Genomic DNA, 17,868 nt, shown 5'->3' with positions numbered 1-17,868 from the left:
GCAGACGTGGCGTTTTTTTTTTTTTTTTTCCCCCCAAATTCGAGGTCTCTGGCAACCCTGCATGCAAGCCTATCAGCTTCATGTTCTGAACAGCATTCGCTCACTTCCGGTTTCTATGTCACATTTTGGTAATTTCCTCAATATTCCAAGCTTTGAAATTCTTTTTTTTTTTTTTTAAGATTTTACATTTTATTTATTTATTTGACAGAGAGAGATCACAGGTAGGCAGAGAGGCAGGCACAAAGAGAGGGAGAAGCAGGCTCCCTGCTGAGCAGAGAGCCTGACGCGGGGCTCGATCCTAGGACCCTGAGATCAGGACCTGAGCCGAAAGCAGAGGCTTAACCCACTGAGCCACCCAGGCGCCCCCAAGCTTTGAAATTCTTACTTTATTTGAATTGCTGTGATCTTATGCTAGAACTTGAACAAAGGGGCCATTGCTTCTTATGCATGAACAAAAAAATGTGGTTTCTTGAGCTGGAATCTACTCCCGGTGAAGATGCTGTGAAGATTGTTGAAATGACCACCAAGGGTTTAGAATATTCCAGAAATGGAGCTGATGAGTCAGCCTCAGGGTTTGAGAGGCCTGAGTCTTATTTTAAGAAACTGCCACAGCGGCCACCCCTCTAGTGGGTCAGCAGACAGCATGTGGAGGCAGAACCCTCCACCAGTTTAAAAAAACAAACAAACAAACAAACAATGATTCAGAGAGCCTCGGTGGCTCAGTGGGTTAAGCCTCTGCCTTCGGCTCAGGTCATGATCTCAGGGTCCTGGGATTGAGCCCCGCATCAGGCTTTCTGCTCAGCGAGGAGCCTGCTTCCTCCTCTCTCTCTACCTGCCTCTTTGCCTACTTGTGATCTCTCTCTGTCAAATAAATAAATAAATAATACTTTAAAAAAAAATAAAGATCAGGACTTACTGAAAGCTGCTATAATGATTAGCAATTTTTAGCCATAATATTTTTAAGTGAATTAAGGTGCCTAGATTTAAGGTGCCTAGATTGTTATTTTAGATGTGATGCTTTTGCAAACGTAATAGACCACAGTATAGCGTGAGCATAACTTTACACATACTGGAAAACCCAGACGTTTGTTTGGCACAATTTATCCCAACTTGACCTGGACCCAAACCCACAGCATTTCCCATGTTATGTCAGTACCACAAACTGCGTGGCTTAGAACAATGGGACTATATCTGCTCATAGCTCTGGAGGCCAGAAGTCCAAAATCAAGGCTCCAGGGCTGGTTCTATCTGGAGGCTCTGAGGGACACGGTCCTGGGCCTCTCTCTCTCCTGAATTCTGGGGCTCCAGGCATTCCTAGGCTTGGAGATGCGTCCCTCCCACCCTTCCCTGCCTCCACCTTCATGGGACTTCCTCCCGCATCCTGCGGTCTCTTCTCTTCTAAGGACCCTGGTCATTGGATTTAGGCCCCACCTTATTTCAGGATGAGCTCATCTGGAAGTCTTCAGCATGATCACAAGTGCAAAGACCCTTATTCCCATAAGATCCCATTTTGAGGTTCCAGGTGGACATGAACTGGGGGAGGGGGGCGGTCACGGTCCACCTACACAGAGCTCCTTCAGCTGCTTTTGCCATCTCCGGGGGCAGAGCACCATCCTTCCAGCAGGTAAGGTGCAAACCTTGGTGCCCTCTGGATCTTTCTTTCTTCCTAGACCTGGCCCAGCTAAGCAGCTCTGCCCATACTGCAGAAACCCTCCCTACCTGTTAGCACTCTACCATACAGGCCCATCATCGTTGCTTGCCTGGATGGTGCCCACCTCCCGTTTACCCTGCTTCCTCCCCGGACCCTACAGACCACCCACTACATATGTCCCCTCACAGCCCTCCCCAACTTACCCAGCCCGTGCCCCCTGCTGGCCTCACAATAAGGCCGAACACCCAGTGTGGCCTGGGTGGGCGCCTCACCTCCCTCCCCTGCCCCCTGGTTCTTCTGCTCTGGCCCTTCTAGTGCCCTCTGTTCTCAGAGCACACCAGGCTCTCGTGGAGTAGTCCCCACTCGTGGGGACAGAGGGTGCTGCCTCGAGATGGGGCAGGTCACTGACCCCCATGACTGAGGGCCTGTGTGTGACCAGGAGTTACAGAGAGGCCAGGTCAGGAAATGAGAGGAACAAAGTAGAGGTTTCATCCACACCCTTGGTGGAGCGCACTTTCCAGACTCCAGATGTAGGCCACCCGGGATATGAGTATTGCATCACGGGGTGGGGGTTGCAGGGATGGCCCCAGGTCACTGATCCCTCTGCCTCCCCCACAGGCTACCAGCGGCAGCTGACCTACAGGCACCCGGACGGCTCCTACAGCGCATTCGGGGAGCAGGACGCCTCGGGGAGCATGTGGTGAGTCCCCAATCCAGGGGCACAGCCACTGTGGCTCTCCAACCCAAAGCCGCAGCCTCCCATGATGCACCACATGGCCAAGAAGCTCGGGACCAGATCCCTAGGGTGACCAAGAGACTGCCACAGTCCCGTTCCCCCAGAATTCAGAGGGCTGGATGTGGGCAGCTCCACTGGGCTCTGAGGGCGGCAATGGGGGGAGTAGGGGTGGCAGGGACAGTGATGATTTCTCATAGTTGTCTTTCTGGTGCTGTTGCTACACTGCCCAAATGGGAGCCTTGCTCTCCAGCCTGTTGGGAGCCGGTCCTGGGTGCCTTGGGGCCTCTTCAAAGCTCAATGGATCCAGAAACAGGGGTGACCGCAAGTAGGAGGGGAGGGGAAAGGCCGTACCACTGCCCGGAGGCTGAGGTCTGGGGAGCGTGTGGGCAGAGCAGCCTGGAGTCTGCTCTCTCTTGCAAGTGGCTCCCTTTGGCTTTTGGGGTGACCAGGCCAGGGAGGGCCCGGTGTGGGGCTGCGTGCCTCTGGGTCTTGTTCCCTGGGATCCTCAGAGGCGGGCAGTTCGCGTGATAGTGGATTTGCCATATCCACGTTGGGGCCTGCAGATACTGTGGGGGCACCCCAACTCCTGTCACCAGATGGGGTTTTTCTTCCCTTGTGCCATCCCGGGAGCCCCTGCGGGGGCTGTGGGCGTGAAAACTGCCCTCCCCATCCTGAAGCGGACGCAGTGTCCACCGCACAGCAGCAACGACACAGCTGGCTGAGCCCAGCCGTGTGCAGTGATGCTCACCAGGCTCTAGAAAGCCGACCTGTCCAGAGACAGCATAGACACAGCGTGGGGATTCCACGGTCCCCGCGCTCCGCGGTGGCCCCCGCGCTCCGCGTCTGGGCTGCCCGCGCACGCGCACGGTGTTTGGCCCCGCCCTCTGGCTGAGGGGCAGGGCGTGCTCGGGAGATGGGAGCCAGAGCGTGCTCTGGCAGATGCAGGTGCCCCAAGGGCAAGAGAAAGGATGGGTTTGGGGATCCGGGAGGGAGAGTGGCCGGGAGGGATGAGCACTCTTGGAATAGGTGCATGCAGCCTTGGGGTTATGGGCTGTTTCACATTTTGGCAATTCACTGAAACAGAGCCTTGATTTTCATTCTCTTAACTTCTTTGTTGTTTTGGGGTTTTTTGTTGTTGGTGTTGAAGTAAGTATAATATAAGGTTTATCATTTTCACCACTTTTTAAAGTTTTTAAAAATCTATTTATGAGAGAGAGGAAGCACAAGCAGGGGGAGGAGCAGAGCGAGAGGGAGAAGGAGGATCCCTGCTGAGCTCAATCCCAGGACCCTGGGATCATGACCTGAGCATAAGGCAGACGCTTAACTGACAGAGCCACCCAGGTGTCCCTTTCAAGTGTCCATTCTGGTGGCATTCAGTACATTCACGCTGTTGGGCAACTGTCACCACTGTATGTCCCCAGAACTCTTTTTAATGTCATAAATCTGAAACTCTATTACACGCATGGACTCCCCACCTCTAGCTCCACCCCCTGAGCACCCCTGTTCTAGTTTCTGTCCCTTTGAATTCCGGGAGCTCAGGTGAGTGCGACCCTAGCTTTCTTTCCTGCCCAGCGTGCTTCTCGGCTCACAGTGCGCTCAAGGTTCGCACCTGCCGGAGCAGGGGTCAGCGTTTCTCCCCCTTAAGGCTGAATGACATCCCAGTGTGTGGAGGCACCCCGTCTTCTGAAGCTCTTCATCAATCTAGACACTCGGGTCGGCTCACTCTGTCCAGCTAGGGCCACGGAAGGGTCCAAGGATCTAAGACATCTGGCTCTAGGGTCCCAGGAAAGACTGGAGATTTGCAAAGCAGAGGATCCCTTGGGGATTGGCAGTGGAGAGGCGACAAGGAACATCTCCTGCACGAGGCAGGGGAGGCAGAGCTGGACCAGCTCCCAGGAAGGCCTTGAGCTCCAGACTGGGGCGCTGCCAGGGGACGGGGAGGGTCCGGGCAGGGAGTCTGGTCTCTGCCATTGGGTCCTGCTGGGTGCCCAGACACTTCCCTGGAGCACTCACAGCAGCCCTGCGAGGACACGCTGGCCCCTCCCCGTGTCACAGGTGAGGAGGCGGAGACTCAGGGGCCCTGCAGGGAGCAGGCAGAGCTCCTCAGAGGGCAGGCGGGAGGTGACCTTCTCCGCACAACCTCTCTAGCCCCTGGCCCTCCCAGCCCCTGCCTCGTCCCATTTCAGGCTCACAGCCTTTGTCCTGAAGTCCTTTGCGCAGGCGCGCAGCTTCATCTTCATCGACCCGCAGGAGCTGGCGGCAGCCAAGGGCTGGATCGTCAGGCAGCAGCGGGTGGACGGCTCCTTCCCGGCCGTGGGCAGGATCCTGAACAAGGACATCCAGGTGAGTGGCTCCTCGGCCCTGCTTCTGGCACCTTAGCCCTGCTCCCTGCTGCTGTCTGGGGCCCGTGGGGGGTCGGGTGCGGTCCCCTCTGGCTCAGGGTGAGGCTCAAGCGTCCTCTCGCAGGGTGGGGTTCACGGCACTGTCCCGCTGACCGCCTACGTGGTGGCTGCGCTCCTGGAGACCAGCCAGGCCTCGGAGGTGAGCACGCGGTGGCCGGGGAGTGGTGGGTGGCTTTCCCCTGCAGGCTGGGCTTTCTTTCTTTCTTTTTTTTTTCTTTTAAAGATTTTATTTATTTGACAGAAATCACAAGTAGGCAGAGAGGCAGGCAGAGAGAGAGAGAGAGAGAGAGAGAGGAGGAAGCAGGCTCCCTCCTGAGCAGAGAGCCCGACGCGGGGCTTGATCCCACGATCCTGAGATCATGACCTGAGCCGAAGGCAGAGGCTTTAACCCACTGAGCCACCCAGGTGCCCCTGGGCTTTATTTCTTCCTTGATGCCCTCCTGCTACAACTTCTCTTGCTTTTCCGTGGTTCCTGGATGTCTCCCGTCCTGCAGCCTGAGCACTGAGAGATTCCTGCGGTAATTGTGGGGGGTTTGGGGGAGCTGTACCCTGAGATCTCCCAGGACGATCTGATGCCTCCATCCCTGTTTGGGCAGTCATCTGGGGCTCGAGCAGTGTCCTGGCTCGTCAGGGAGTCCTATATAAAAACTTGGGAAAGTTTTTGGGAGAAGGGTACTAGAACCTTAATTTTCAGTTGGTACTGGAGCCAATCAAGGTTTAGGTGTCCCGGGGGACTCGGGAGCCATTGTTGCTTCTGTGAAGCAAGGGTATGGGAAGCATGTTCCCCCTACTGTGGGGGTGTCCATGGTGGCCTTCAGCCCTGGGGGTAGGGACCCCAGCATTCCTAACATCCGTGTCAGTTCTGTGTCCTCCAATGATGAATTATGAGTAATAACGTTTCTCAGCCATTCTTGGCCTCCCGATCCAGATTTAACCCCTGGGTCTGGGGTTTGCCGAGGATCCTAAGATCCTCCATGTTCCATGCACTTTGCCTAGAGGGCCCCTTGCCCTGTGGTTAAAGGACTCAATTGTGTCTTCCTATCCTATTCTATCCTATCCTATCCTATCCCTATCCCTATCCTATCCTCAAATCCTAATCCCTATCTTAGCTCAGATCAGCTTGGGCCACCATAATGAAACATCACAGTCTGGGTGGCTTACACAACAGACATTTAATTCTCATGGTTCTAGAAACTGGGAAATCCAAGTCCACATTCTGTTTGATTCAGTTCTTGGGGAGGACTCTCTTCCTGGCTTGGAGACAGCCACCTTCCTGCTGTGTCCACACATGGCCTTTTCCTTGGTACATACATGTGGAAAGAGAGCAAGTTCTGGTGTGTCTCTTCTTCAAGGAAAGACCATAATCCCATGTGGGGACTTCACCTCACCTAAACCTGATCACGTCCCCAAGGCCCCACCTCCTAATGTCATCACACTGGGGTTAGGGTTTCAACATACTGTGGTGGGGGGCACTGGCATTCAGTCCATACGACCCCAGTACCTTGGAATGTGATCCTATATGGAGATAGGACCTTTAAAGAGATAATCAAGTTAAAATGAGGCCGTTAGGATGGGTCCTAATCCAGTATGACTAGTGTCCTTATAAAAAGGGGCAGTTGGACACAGGTACACACAGAGGGAAGAGAGCCAGCCACAAGCCCAGGGGAAAGGCCTGGAAAAGACCCTCCCATCAGGGCCCTTGGAAGGAGCAAATGCTGCCCACACCTTGATCTCGGATTTCCATAAGACAATATGTTTCTACTTTTTAAGCCTCCCTCTTCGTGGAACTTTGTTACACAGCCTGAGCAAATGCATATACCCTGCCTCTGAGATGACCAGCTGTCCTGGTTAGCCGGGTCACAGGGGGTCCCAGAATGTGGGGCCAGTAGTGTCCTGCCCCTCTGAGCCTCGGGGACCTGGGTCCCTCAACATTCCTGAGGCGGGCCTCTCCTCCATGCTCTGGTAGTGGTTTTTATTTCAATGATATGGACATTCTGGTCATTCTGACCCTGTCACATGTTTAGAGCTGGGCCATGCCTGTCTTCGTTCACTCAAGAATTTGAAGGCTCCTGGATTCGGGTCCGGGGCTGCTGTCACCACAGCCACAAACAATGGCTTACGACCATGGTTTATTCTGTCCCAGTTTGAGAGGCCAGGGGTCTGAAGTCAAGGTGCCAGCAAGGCTTAGAGCTCTCAAGGCTCGAAGGGAAAATCCTTCTAGGCCTCTTCAGTTCCTGGGGGGCTCCTGGAGTTTCTCATCTCCTGGCCGTGTTGCTCCAGCCTCTCCACAGCCTCGTGCCTGCGTCTCTGTGTTCACTCTTCTTAGGGGGACCTCAGTCCTCACTGCGACGGTGCGGCCCTGCGCTGGGGCTGGGCTTGTGTGGGCCCGGCCAGGGATCTGCTGGACCTTCTCTGTCATGTCTGGTTTCTGTCCTCCAGTGGGTCACAGTGGTTTGGGGGAAAGTGTGGTCAGAGTTGGTGGACTTCCTGGAGGTGGTGACCATCGAGGTGAGGCCTAGAGGGTGAGGTGGGAATGGGCAGGGGGTCTCAGAAGCCAGCCTGGTGATGGAGTAGATGGGACAGGGTGGTCAGGGCTCTGCTGACTTCCCCCAGAGCTCCTCCGAGCTGATCTGCTGTGCTCAGACCCCATTTGGAAAAAGTTGGCCCCAACACAAAGGGGATGGTGTTTTGAAAGCCAGGTCTAAGGCTGTGGGAGCCCCAGAGAGAGGCAAAATGAAAGTCTGTGAGCCATGCAGCCTCTCCCTTGGTGCGCCCTGGGAATCTGTGGGTGGGCAGGTGGGTGGGGGAACAGAGCAGCCTCCCAGGGCTCCACTACCCCCCCATCCGCAGGAGGAGAGGAGAGCCATTGCCAGAGCGCGGCATTTCCTGGAGTCCAGTGCGCCCCTGGCCACGGACCCCTACAGCAGCGCCCTCACCACCTACGCGCTGACCCTGCTCCGCAGCCCAGCAGCCCCTGCGGCCCTGCGGAAGCTCCGCAGCCTGGCCATCACGCAGGGTAGGAGCCCCCCCACCACCCCGGAGACCACTGTGGGGCTGGCCCACGGTGCACCCAGGAGGCAGCTAACGGACACATGCTTGGTTCTAAGGAGGCACACTTTGCCCACTCTGTTCGGTTTGTTACTTGTCACATCTCCTTAGTGGCTCCGTTTGATGAAATGACTTGAGCCCGAATGTCATTTTTCTCCCTTGTAAAATAAGGGGTGGCAACCCCCGCCCCAGGGAGGGCCCCCGCCCTCCATCGCTGGGTGAGCCTTGAGAAGCCTTTTCCATCTTCAGGATGTCGGTCTCCCCATTGACCAAATGACTACCCACTATGTTTGGGGACCCCCGGGTCGCAGAGACTTCTCAGACGGAGCCCCTCCCCTCCCACCTCCGGCCCTCATCGCACTCCCCACCTTCCCCAGCAGCTTCTCGGCTTATGATGTCACCTGAAGAATGTCTGCATTGCCAGGAAGAAAAAAAAAATTAAGCAAAATTCTAAAACCACCCAATTGGATAACAGTGCCTAGGAGTCCCTGCTTGACCAGGGGAGCGCTGATCTCTCTGTGGTCTCAGGGCCTTCTGCACTCACATGAGCTCAGAATCGTTGGAGCCTTTGCAAGTAGCAAGTGGCTTCCTCGGTCCTGAGTAGGGACAGCTGGAGCCCCATCAGGGCCCCGTCAGGAGAGAGGCCGCTAATGTCTGCCAAGGATTCGGGAGGGATGGGGTCTGTCATGGAATTGCTGATGGGAGACAGCCCTAAGGCCCTTCTCTAATTTCATTTATTTATTTGACAGAGAGAGCAAGAGAGGGAATACAAATGTGGGGAGTGGGAGAGGGAGAAACAGGCTTGCCGCTGAGCAGGGGGCCAGACGCGGGGCTTGATCCCAGGACCCTGGGATCATGACCTGAGCTGAAGGCAGACACTTAACGACTGAGCCACCCAGGCACCCCAACCCTAAGGCCCTTCTTGCCCCAGCCCTCTGCCCCTGGCACCCTCCTCCCCTGGTGTCCATCCCCCCCCCCGCCCCCGTTGTTTCTTCTTGAGGCCATATGCACTGACCCTCCCCCAGGGATGCCAGGCCGCACACTGAACGGGGTCGTGGCCCCTGACCAGTCCTGGCCCCCTGCAGATGGGGTCACCCACTGGAGCCTGACGGGTTCTCGGGACACTGACAAGGATGCATTCCTGAGCTTCAGCGATGGGGTCTCTCGGTCAGGTACTGGCCCGCTGCTTTGGGTGCTGGGTGCTGGGTCCCGGGTCCCAGCACTGAGAGGGTCCCAGGCAGCCTCGTCTGTTGCAGTGGTCTCGGCTGAGGTGGAAATGACGGCTTATGCGCTGCTGACCTACACCCTCCTGGGTGATGTGGCCACCGCCCTGCCCGTGGTGAAGTGGCTGTCCCAGCAGCGGAATGCGCTTGGGGGCTTCTCCTCCACTCAGGTAAGTTGAGCAGGGCCCAAGGTTGGGGCTCAGCTCCCAGCGGGGTCACTGAGGTCCAGGCTCGAGGCTCAGAGCTCACCAGGAAGCTACTGCTTGCTTCAAGTCCCAGGGTGACTCCTGGGGGACATGGGAGTCCAGGGGAAGGCAGGGGGTGGAGCCTGAGGGTCTGATGCACTGGCGTTGGGACTGGGACCCAGCTTCTGCCTCTGCGGAGATGCCCACCCATTGTTAGGACCCCCAGTCCACGGATGTCTGCACCAGACTCACCCTACATTCCAGCCACATGGGTCTCTGGCCGCCAGAGAGGGTCCACGCCTGGTGCCTCCCGTTTGGGCCAGATGTCCTGGGATGGGGTCAGGGGGCCTGTGGGCTGACCTGTCTCCGGGGCTGTCAGCTCCTCCTCGTCTACCCCCAGGACACCTGCGTGGCTCTGCAGGCCCTGGCAGAATATGCCATCTTGTCCCATGCTGGCAGTGTCAACCTCACCATCTCCCTGGCCTCCACCAACCTGGACTACCAGGAGACCTTCGAGCTGCATAGGGCCAACCAGAAGGTTCTGCAGACGGCGGCGGTGTGTATTCCCGGACCGGATGTTGGCGGCCCCTCCCCGCTGCCTGCCCACTCCGGTGTGTCTGCGGAGGGCATCACGGTGTCCTCGCTCTTACAGATCCCCAGCCTCCCCACGGGGCTGTTCGTGAGCGCCAGGGGTGAAGGCTGCTGCCTGATGCAGGTGAGGCTGTGGGGACACCGGGTGCTCGTGGGGGCATCTGGAACCTGGGGGCTCCAGGCTCAGACTGTGCCCCCCGCAATGCAGCTGTGGCTGTACCTCCTCTTGGGTGTGCCCCCCCCACAAAAATCCACCTGACCGGCCCTTGATCCAGGGGTCTCCAACCATAAGCAGATACCCTCCCCCACCCCCGGAATTGGCCCATGTTTACTCTCCCTGCTGCTGCCCAGACCAGGACGCCTCCCCCAGGCACCTCCCTCAGTCCCTGGTCCAGGATGCCTGAGCCTCGCCCTCCCTGCAGCCACCCAGTCGCCAGGCCCTGGGACTTAAGCTGCATTCTGGTCTTGTGGGCTCCGGCTAGAGGGCAGAGGGCAAGTCGGCTTGGAGACCCTGGAAGCCTCAGCTTCCCCATCTCGAAAACGGGAGCCAAGACAACAGGTGGCTAGGAGGGAGAGGCCTGGAGGCTGTGGGACCTGGGCTTGACAAGCGTGCAAAGGGGATGGCAGTCGGACCTACACTTGCTTGGGCAGTTGTAGGGCAAAATGAAGTGAACGGTAGTCCCCACGTCTGTCACGGATACCACTTCCGTCTTTATTCTGGCCGTGCTGCTGCCTCTCCCCTCCCCCCACCCCGGGTTCCCCAAGCCTCAGTCCTCGCACACTCCCCAGATTGATGTCACCTACCACGTGCCAGACCCGGTGGCCAAGCCAGCCTTCCAGCTGTTCGTGAGCCTGCAGGAGCCCGAGGCTGAACCGCGGCGGACCCCCGCTCCCGCCTCCTCCGCTGATGACGACGACCCGGCGGCCGACCAGCATCAGCAGGAGTACCAGGTGACCCTGGAGGTGTGCACCAGGTAAGGCCACCTCCCCACTGGCCGACACCGCTGCCTGGGCCTCCGAGGGGGCCATGTTTGAGGAGCACGGCTTCCAGGGACCAAGGCGCTGAGCAGATGCTCAGTCTGAGCCTGTGGATTGTGATGCTGTCAGCTGGAATGTCCGCCGCATGGCTCTGGCCCCTGCTGCATTTCCCACTGCGGTGGCTGGATCAGCCCTGGGGGTTCCTGTGGCAAGATATGTCAGCAAGAATCATCAGGGAACCTTGAGGGATGGGGTTCCATACCCACTGCTCCTGGAGGTTACCGGGCACACCCGGGGCTACACAGCGAGGTCACAGGCAGAAAGTCTGGACCTGGGTGGGGCTTTGCCTTTTATTGGGGCAGAGGGTGGGGGCCTAGGGTTTCACCAGTCCCCTCCTATTGGCAAATTTTAAAAAGATATACACATGAATGAGGGTGCGGGAAGGGAAAAGCGGGTCAGTTATCTCGGGACCCAGGGTTTTCTAAAAGGGGAACTTCATGGGGGGGGCACCTGGCTCCCTTGTCTAGATGCTTATCTGTAGCTGGGTCCCACAGCTGGCAGTATGTTGATCCAAGATGGATGTGTTTGGGATGGATGCTTTTGCAATCAAATGCTTACTGTCAGGCACTTAGACCGCAGATGGGTTTTGAAATGAGGAGAGAGATGGAAACTTCCAGATTGATGCAGCTGACCCCAGTGACAGGTGAGGCAGGTGGCCCAGGCAGGGACCGCTGTTTGTGGCCTCTGCCTGATGTGCCAGACCGAGGCTCCTGGGTTCCCTGATGGTGACCCAGGGACCAAGCCACAGAGGGTCTTCGGGGAAGGCACGGGCAGTTGCCCTTAGAGGATGCTCGTTACCTTGGTGACGATTTGGGAGCCCAGAGGTGGATGGTTGTTATGGCATCCAAAGCCCATTGGAGCTGCCAAGGCTGCTCTCCTTTGCCATGACCTTCAACCTGCCATCAACTGTGGTAGGGGGAGCAGGAAGCAGCCGGGCTGGCCCCAGTTCTCTGGCCCCATCAGGCCTGCTGGGGATGTGTTTATCCCTCTCTCAGATGTTTCAGAGAGAACCCCTATGTGCCATCCAGTTGTGGGCGTGCTCAGGCCACACCCCCATAGGAAGCCTCCCCAGGGGCTGTGGCTGCCATGGCGCTTGGGCCCACAGTCTGGAGGTCCTTCTGTGAAGGTCAGCCACCCTCCTTGTCACCAGCACCTGGCACCAGGAGGGCCTGGCCCAGAGCAAGCCGCAGAGGCCAATTATGCACACCCCATGTCACAGAAGGGGACATGGAGGGCTGACCCTGGGCAGTGACTGGGGATCCCTGGTCACCACAGCTCCCGTGGCCCCATGGAGCCGCTTCCTGTGCTAGGGACATAGCGTGGGGTTTGGGGCAAGCACGGCCCAGAATCAGCAGGCCTCGGTCAGGCCCAGAGTCCTCCGCAAAGCCCTCTCCTTACGGTCTTAGGGTCTTGGGTGTGAAATGGGCTGACCAGTCACCCAGCCAGCTGTTTGTACCGATGGGCCATGCGGCCAGGCCCAGGGTGGGCTCCCTAGGACTTCAGCTGTGGGGATTATGGGTGTCAGAGGGGACTGTGAGTTCCGTCTTGGGGCTTGAGCTCCAGGGCCTGTCTCTCCTCTCATTGGAAGGTGGCTGCATGCGGGGTCCTCCAATATGGCCGTCCTGGAGGTGCCCCTACTCTCGGGTTTCCGGGTGGACCGCGAGAGCCTGGAGCAGGTGAGGTGGCGCCGGTAGGTGGGAGCCCGGCAATCTCTAGCTGACTGCCCTGTCCAGGTTGCAAATTCCCAGCCCTTCATAATTAATTTCTTTTTTTTTTTTTTTTTGCCTTTCTGGGCAGGGTTGGTTCTTTGGGGCTAGTCACCTGCTGAGGGGTAGGTGGGCAGGGATGGGATCCAGGTGGTGGAGGGGGGATTCAGCAAACATGGGTGAGCTGAAGGGACAACACCCTGGTTCTCCAGAAACCTGCCACTGCCCTCAAATTCCAGGGAGACCAGTCCCATGTCCCCTTTTGTGTGTGGGAGTCACAAAGAGGGTGGTGCTATCTTGCCCAAGGCCGGAGGAGGTCTGCAATGTGGGGAGGATGGAGAAGGAAAGGCAGGCCGCTCCTGGGGGGTGGGGGTGATCAGGGAGGCTGGGAAGAGCACCAGGGTAAGGAGAAGGGCCCGCACAGAGGCCTTGGGTTTTTATATAAAAAATGGGGATGTCCCAGGCTGGTTGGTGGCTGAATGTCACGGTTGAGGTCAAAGTAGGTGGCCTGGCTCAGCCGGGCACTAGGGCTGGGGCTGGATACAGGGAGGCTGCAGGAAGGGAAGGGGAGGGAAGGGAAGGCCGGAGCTCGGGGGAGAGGTAACCAGCCTCACATCCCCTCTCCCCGGCGCTGGGTGGGCTGTCAAGGTCTGGGGAGCTTTGACTGCCATCCCTTGGCCCCGGCCCAGACCCATGGGGACTTGCTGGCTGACCACAGGCAAGTCGCCAGCCTCTGGGGCCTTGGCCCACCTCCTACTGACCAGTGCAGGCCCCGCAGAGACGGGGGAGGAAGCAGGCACTGGAGAGAGGGACTGGGTGCACCCTGACCTCTGGCTTCCTTGCCAGCTGCTCTTTGACAAGCATTTCACGCTGAAAAGGTACGAGGTGGCCGGACGCAGAGTGCTCTTCTACTTTGATGAGGTACTGTTCTAGGGTGGGGGCGCGGGCAGGGGTGGAGGCTTCTAGAGTACCCACGTGGGTGAGGGTAGAGAGCTGTCAGGGCGGCTCCGGCAACCATCTCATAGCATGAAAAAGAAACGGAGACAATCCATCCAGGTAGAGATGGTGCAGCTGGTGGCTTAGTGCCCCAGCCAGCTCACCTGGGTGGAAAAAGTTGGGAGGGGATGGGATAGTGTTCAGACACAAAGAAGGAATGCAGAGCAATGCATGTAGATGAACCTGGAAAACATGCGGAGTGAAAGAAGCCAGATGCAAAAGGCTTCATGGTGCGTAACACCGTGTATATGAAATGTCCAGAACGGGTAAATCCATAAGACACACAGCAAATTGGTGGGGGTGAGGGGGCCGGAGTGGGTAGTCAAAGACCAGCAGAGATGTTTTCCCAGGTAGGATGCAAGGACCCATGGGATTGAGTGGAATCAGGTTTCTGTGTTTCACGCCTCCTGGGTACCCTGAAATCGGCCAGTTCTGGGGACCCATGCTTTGATGCATAGCAGAGCATAGGGGCTGTAGCTTATGCCTGAACCCAGCGGCCCCAGCCAGGTCCAAGCCGGTCTGCTAACCCTGCAGATCCCCAGCCGGTGCCTGACCTGCGTGCGGTTCCGGGCGCTGCGTGAACATGTGGTGGGCAGGACATCCGCGCTGCCCGTCTCTGTGTACGACTACTATGAGCCTGGTAGGCCCGCGCTCACCCGCACTCCCAGCTCGGTTCCTCATCTTGTCACTCCATCACTTGGTCACTCTTCCCCTGCCTCATCTCGCAGCCTTCGAAGCCACGCGCTTCTACAACGTCAGTGCCGGAAGTCCGCTTGCCCAGGAGCTGTGCTCGGGACCAGCGTGCAACGAGGTGGAGCGCGCTCCGGCCCAGGGCCCGGGTGAGTGCGCGGGCCACTGCCTCCCCTACCACCAGCCACCCCGACCGTCCTCTGGGAGCTCAGATCAGAGCGGGGAAGCGGGGTCCCCAAGCCGAGGAGGACAGCTTGGTAAAGGCAGGAGGACTGACCTCCGTCAAGGGCGCACACTTTGGGGGCAGGGCCGAGGGGGGGTGTGGGCGGGTGGCGGGCGGGTGGCGGGCGGGCGGGCAGGGGCGGGGCCGAGCGGGGCGGGACCGGGAGGTGGACAGGGGCGGGCCGAGAGGGCTGTTGGGCGGGCGATGGGAAGGGGCGGGGTCGAGTGAGCTGTGGGAGGACAGTGGGAGGGGGCGGGGCCGGGAGGGGGCGGGGGCGGGCCGAGAGGGCTGTTGGGCGTGCGATGGGAAGGGGCGGGGCCGAGCGGGCTGTGGGCGGACAGTGGGAGGGGGCGGGGCCGGGAGGGGGCAAGGGCGGGCCGTGGGAGGACTGTGGGAGAACAGCGGGAAGGGGCGTGGTCGAGCGGGCTGTGGGCGGGCGGTGAGGAGGGACAGGGCCGAGCTGGGGTGCACGTGAGACTGGGAGAGGGTGGGGCCGATTAGGGTGGGAGGGCTCCCGGAGCAGAACCCGTGTTGCCCGTTTTCCACAAACCGGAGGTGTAGGAGCTGCAGGTCCCTGGCCATGAAGTGAGCGAGTGGCCACAGCAAAGGTCTGGGCGGGGCTGGGGCCCTATTCTTTATTTTTAAAACATTTTGAAATAAGTTTAGACTGCCTTCGTTGATAACTTTTATTTGTTTTCGTAAATAGTAGGCAAATACTTGCATGAAATTACACCAGGTCAGGCTCAGGGACTCCAGTAACTGTCGCGCCCCAGTCCCCACCCTATGAAAGGTGGTAATCCCTGCCCCCAGGGATTTTTTTCCCCCACTCCAGCGCCGACCAGCTGGGGGTTGGGGTCCCGAAGACCCTGCCGACTTCGCTTCGCCCCCAGGCTGGTCCCCGGTGGAGCGGGGTCCTGTGGCCTCCCCAGAGGAGGGGGCGAAGATTACGCGCTGTGGCTGCGCCCGCGACTGTAGCACCGGTGGCGACCCGGTGTGCGGCTCCAACGGAGTCGTCTACACCAGCGCCTGCCACCTGCAGGAGGCTGCCTGCCTAGGCCGCGCCAGATTGGAGCCCGTGTCCCCTAGCCACTGTGCCCTCGGTGAGGACCCACCTTGGGTCTGGCCTCTGGGACCCCAGCTCCCCCTGGACATAGTGCATTGCCCTGTCTTCTTCATCATCTCTCCCTCCTGCCTATCTCCTCCTCCCCATCACCTCCTCCTCCTCTTCTCTAACACCTTCTCCCCTTCCTTTCCATCACCTCCTCCTCCTCCCCATCACCTTCTTCCTCTTGTCTAGCATCACTCACTTCTTCCTCTCCTCTCCCCTTACCCCCACCCCTCCCTCTCTCACAACCCTTGATTCCCTGTCTCTCCCTGATCCTCCCAGCTTTTCCCACAATGGTGGCCCCTGCATCTGGCTTTCTGTCTCTGTTCCTTAGGCTTTGTGTCCTCCCCCATCTCTGGTTCCTTGCCTCTGGATTTCTGTGGCTCTTCAGTCTTGCTGAGTCTCTCCCCACCCCCACCCCAAGTTTGTGCCTTTCTGCATCTACCGATCTCTGAGCTCTGTGTCCCCTTCCCTCACCCTTGTGACCTCCCACTTCCTGCCTGTTGCTCTGGGACACGTTATCTCCTTTTCACGGTCTCTCCCCGGGCTGTCTGTAATCCAGACCTTCTCCCTCCAGTGCTCTCCTACCGACCTAGCCCCACCTTCCTTCCAGAGCAGCTTACACCGGCCTCTGCCTCCTACAGCTATGACTATGACCCAGCTCCCCCAGACGCTGGGCACCTGGCAGCTGGCCATGGCCATGAGGTGATGGACTTGGAAGGGGAGGCAGAGGACAGGTGAGAACTAAGCCCCCCCCCTCCATCTCCTTCCCCCTACTTGCCCTGGAACTGACAGGGAGTGACAGTGACCATTGGGTCAGCCTGCAGGTTTCCAGGAACAAAATGGGGGATCCATTCTCTCTTCTCCCCACAGTCCAACACACATCAGAGAACAGCCTGTATGAGCATGGTGAGGCTGAGTCCTCCGGAGGACACAACCCCAGGACACACCTGCCCCATGGGGCACCCTGGGATCCTGTTAAAGAAAGAAAATTATTCACGACGCTTGTTAAGATGGCAGGGAAGACTGTTCAAGGGAGGGGACTGGAGATAGGAAGCAGGATCCTGTGGTGGGGACTAGCAATAGAGAGGAAGATAGGACCCAGCTCTGAATATTACAAGAAAACGTGGGGGTTTATAGCCAAGTGCCAGGGGAGTGGGGGGTCTGTGGACACAGGCACTTGGTCTGTGTGTACTTAAAATAATTACTGGTAGAGCTGGGCTGATGGCTATTGTTTCAGTATTTGTTCCATTTTTTCTTTCACGTGCCCCTTTTGCACTTATGGAATACTTTTGTAGCATTCCGTTTTGATTCAGTTCCGGGGATTAGAATATACACCCTTAAACTTTGCAGTTTACTTGTTCATTTCCCTGCTGTCACAACTGAGTCTGCAGTTTTCCCCCACGTCGAGCTTTGGGTCATCACCACCATAGGCAAGATACGCAACAGCTGCCCTTTTAGAGCCGCGCCCCCCTCCCCCAACCCCACCGGAGAGTCTGCCGTTCTGGGAATGCTGTGTAAACGGAATCCTCTTGAGATTGGCTTTTCTCACTTAGCGTTCCCGTGCCATCCACCCACGTTGTGCGGGTCAGAAGTGAACAAGCTGTCCCATCACTGTGACCTGGTAGGGGTGGGCAGGGTCCTGAGTGTCCTCTCCAGGGGGGATGCGCCTGTTCCAATGGGCAGAGGCAGCCAGGCTGGGCCACTGACGTGGAGGCGGGTTTAGCAAAGGGCATGCCAGTGCCCCGCAGGCCTGGCGGCCCACGCTGTCTTTCTCTTTTCCTCTCTCCAGTCAGAGCGGCTTCTCTTCCTAACACTCTGAGCAGGAGGACTTGACCTGGCTGCATCCTGTCCCTGTCGGCACCTCCAGAAGGGGGCCACTGATGGGAGAGCTCCCTTGACTCCGCCCCTGGTAACCCTGGCTTCCAGATGAACCTGATGCCCGGAATGCAAAGACCTTCCTCGATGGATGACGGGTCTTCTCCCAGCCCTCTGACAACAGGAGGGTCGGCCTTGATCCCCCCGCCTCCCCAGCTGCACTTGGGGCTGGGCAACCCCCTCCTCGGGCCAGAGCAGCTCCCGCTCCTGGAGACGGGATGTTCCTGAGAAGGACCTGTGGCCAAAGGCCTCTGATGGAAGAGACACGATGACATTTAACCAAATCAGGGACATAGATGGCATCCATCCCCTCATCACCAACTTCGAAATGAAACAGGCCACCTTTCTCCAAAATGCAAAGCTTAGGCTCCCTTTGGGGCACCTGGGCTGATGAGC

General features: G+C 58.1%; 1 protein-coding gene across 1 annotated transcript in view; it reads left to right on the top strand.

Annotated features, from left to right (window-relative positions):
- The window catches only part of CPAMD8 (C3 and PZP like alpha-2-macroglobulin domain containing 8), a 70,168-nt gene extending 52,674 nt beyond the window's left edge, over nucleotides 1–17,494 (top strand). The window contains exons 27-42 of the mRNA XM_032867571.1: nucleotides 2,270–2,351; nucleotides 4,574–4,730; nucleotides 4,854–4,928; nucleotides 7,640–7,805; nucleotides 8,923–9,009; nucleotides 9,094–9,230; nucleotides 9,646–9,801; nucleotides 9,898–9,960; nucleotides 10,626–10,810; nucleotides 12,463–12,550; nucleotides 13,427–13,501; nucleotides 14,111–14,216; nucleotides 14,305–14,415; nucleotides 15,380–15,589; nucleotides 16,208–16,331; nucleotides 17,387–17,494. Of these exons, the coding sequence (XP_032723462.1) occupies nucleotides 2,270–2,351; nucleotides 4,574–4,730; nucleotides 4,854–4,928; nucleotides 7,640–7,805; nucleotides 8,923–9,009; nucleotides 9,094–9,230; nucleotides 9,646–9,801; nucleotides 9,898–9,960; nucleotides 10,626–10,810; nucleotides 12,463–12,550; nucleotides 13,427–13,501; nucleotides 14,111–14,216; nucleotides 14,305–14,415; nucleotides 15,380–15,589; nucleotides 16,208–16,331; nucleotides 17,387–17,408 (1,844 nt within the window). The 3' untranslated portion in view covers nucleotides 17,409–17,494. The remainder of the gene's footprint in view (nucleotides 1–2,269; nucleotides 2,352–4,573; nucleotides 4,731–4,853; nucleotides 4,929–7,639; nucleotides 7,806–8,922; nucleotides 9,010–9,093; nucleotides 9,231–9,645; nucleotides 9,802–9,897; nucleotides 9,961–10,625; nucleotides 10,811–12,462; nucleotides 12,551–13,426; nucleotides 13,502–14,110; nucleotides 14,217–14,304; nucleotides 14,416–15,379; nucleotides 15,590–16,207; nucleotides 16,332–17,386) is intronic.
- The last annotated feature ends 374 nt before the right edge of the window (nucleotides 17,495–17,868 follow it).

This window comes from Lontra canadensis, unplaced genomic scaffold, assembly GCF_010015895.1.
Source record: "Lontra canadensis isolate GAN:19392208 unplaced genomic scaffold, GSC_riverotter_1.0 scaffold35, whole genome shotgun sequence".
NCBI classification, from domain to species: domain Eukaryota; kingdom Metazoa; phylum Chordata; class Mammalia; order Carnivora; family Mustelidae; genus Lontra; species Lontra canadensis.
Note: the sequence above shows the minus strand (reverse complement) of the source record. Positions and strands in the feature narration are given on the sequence as shown.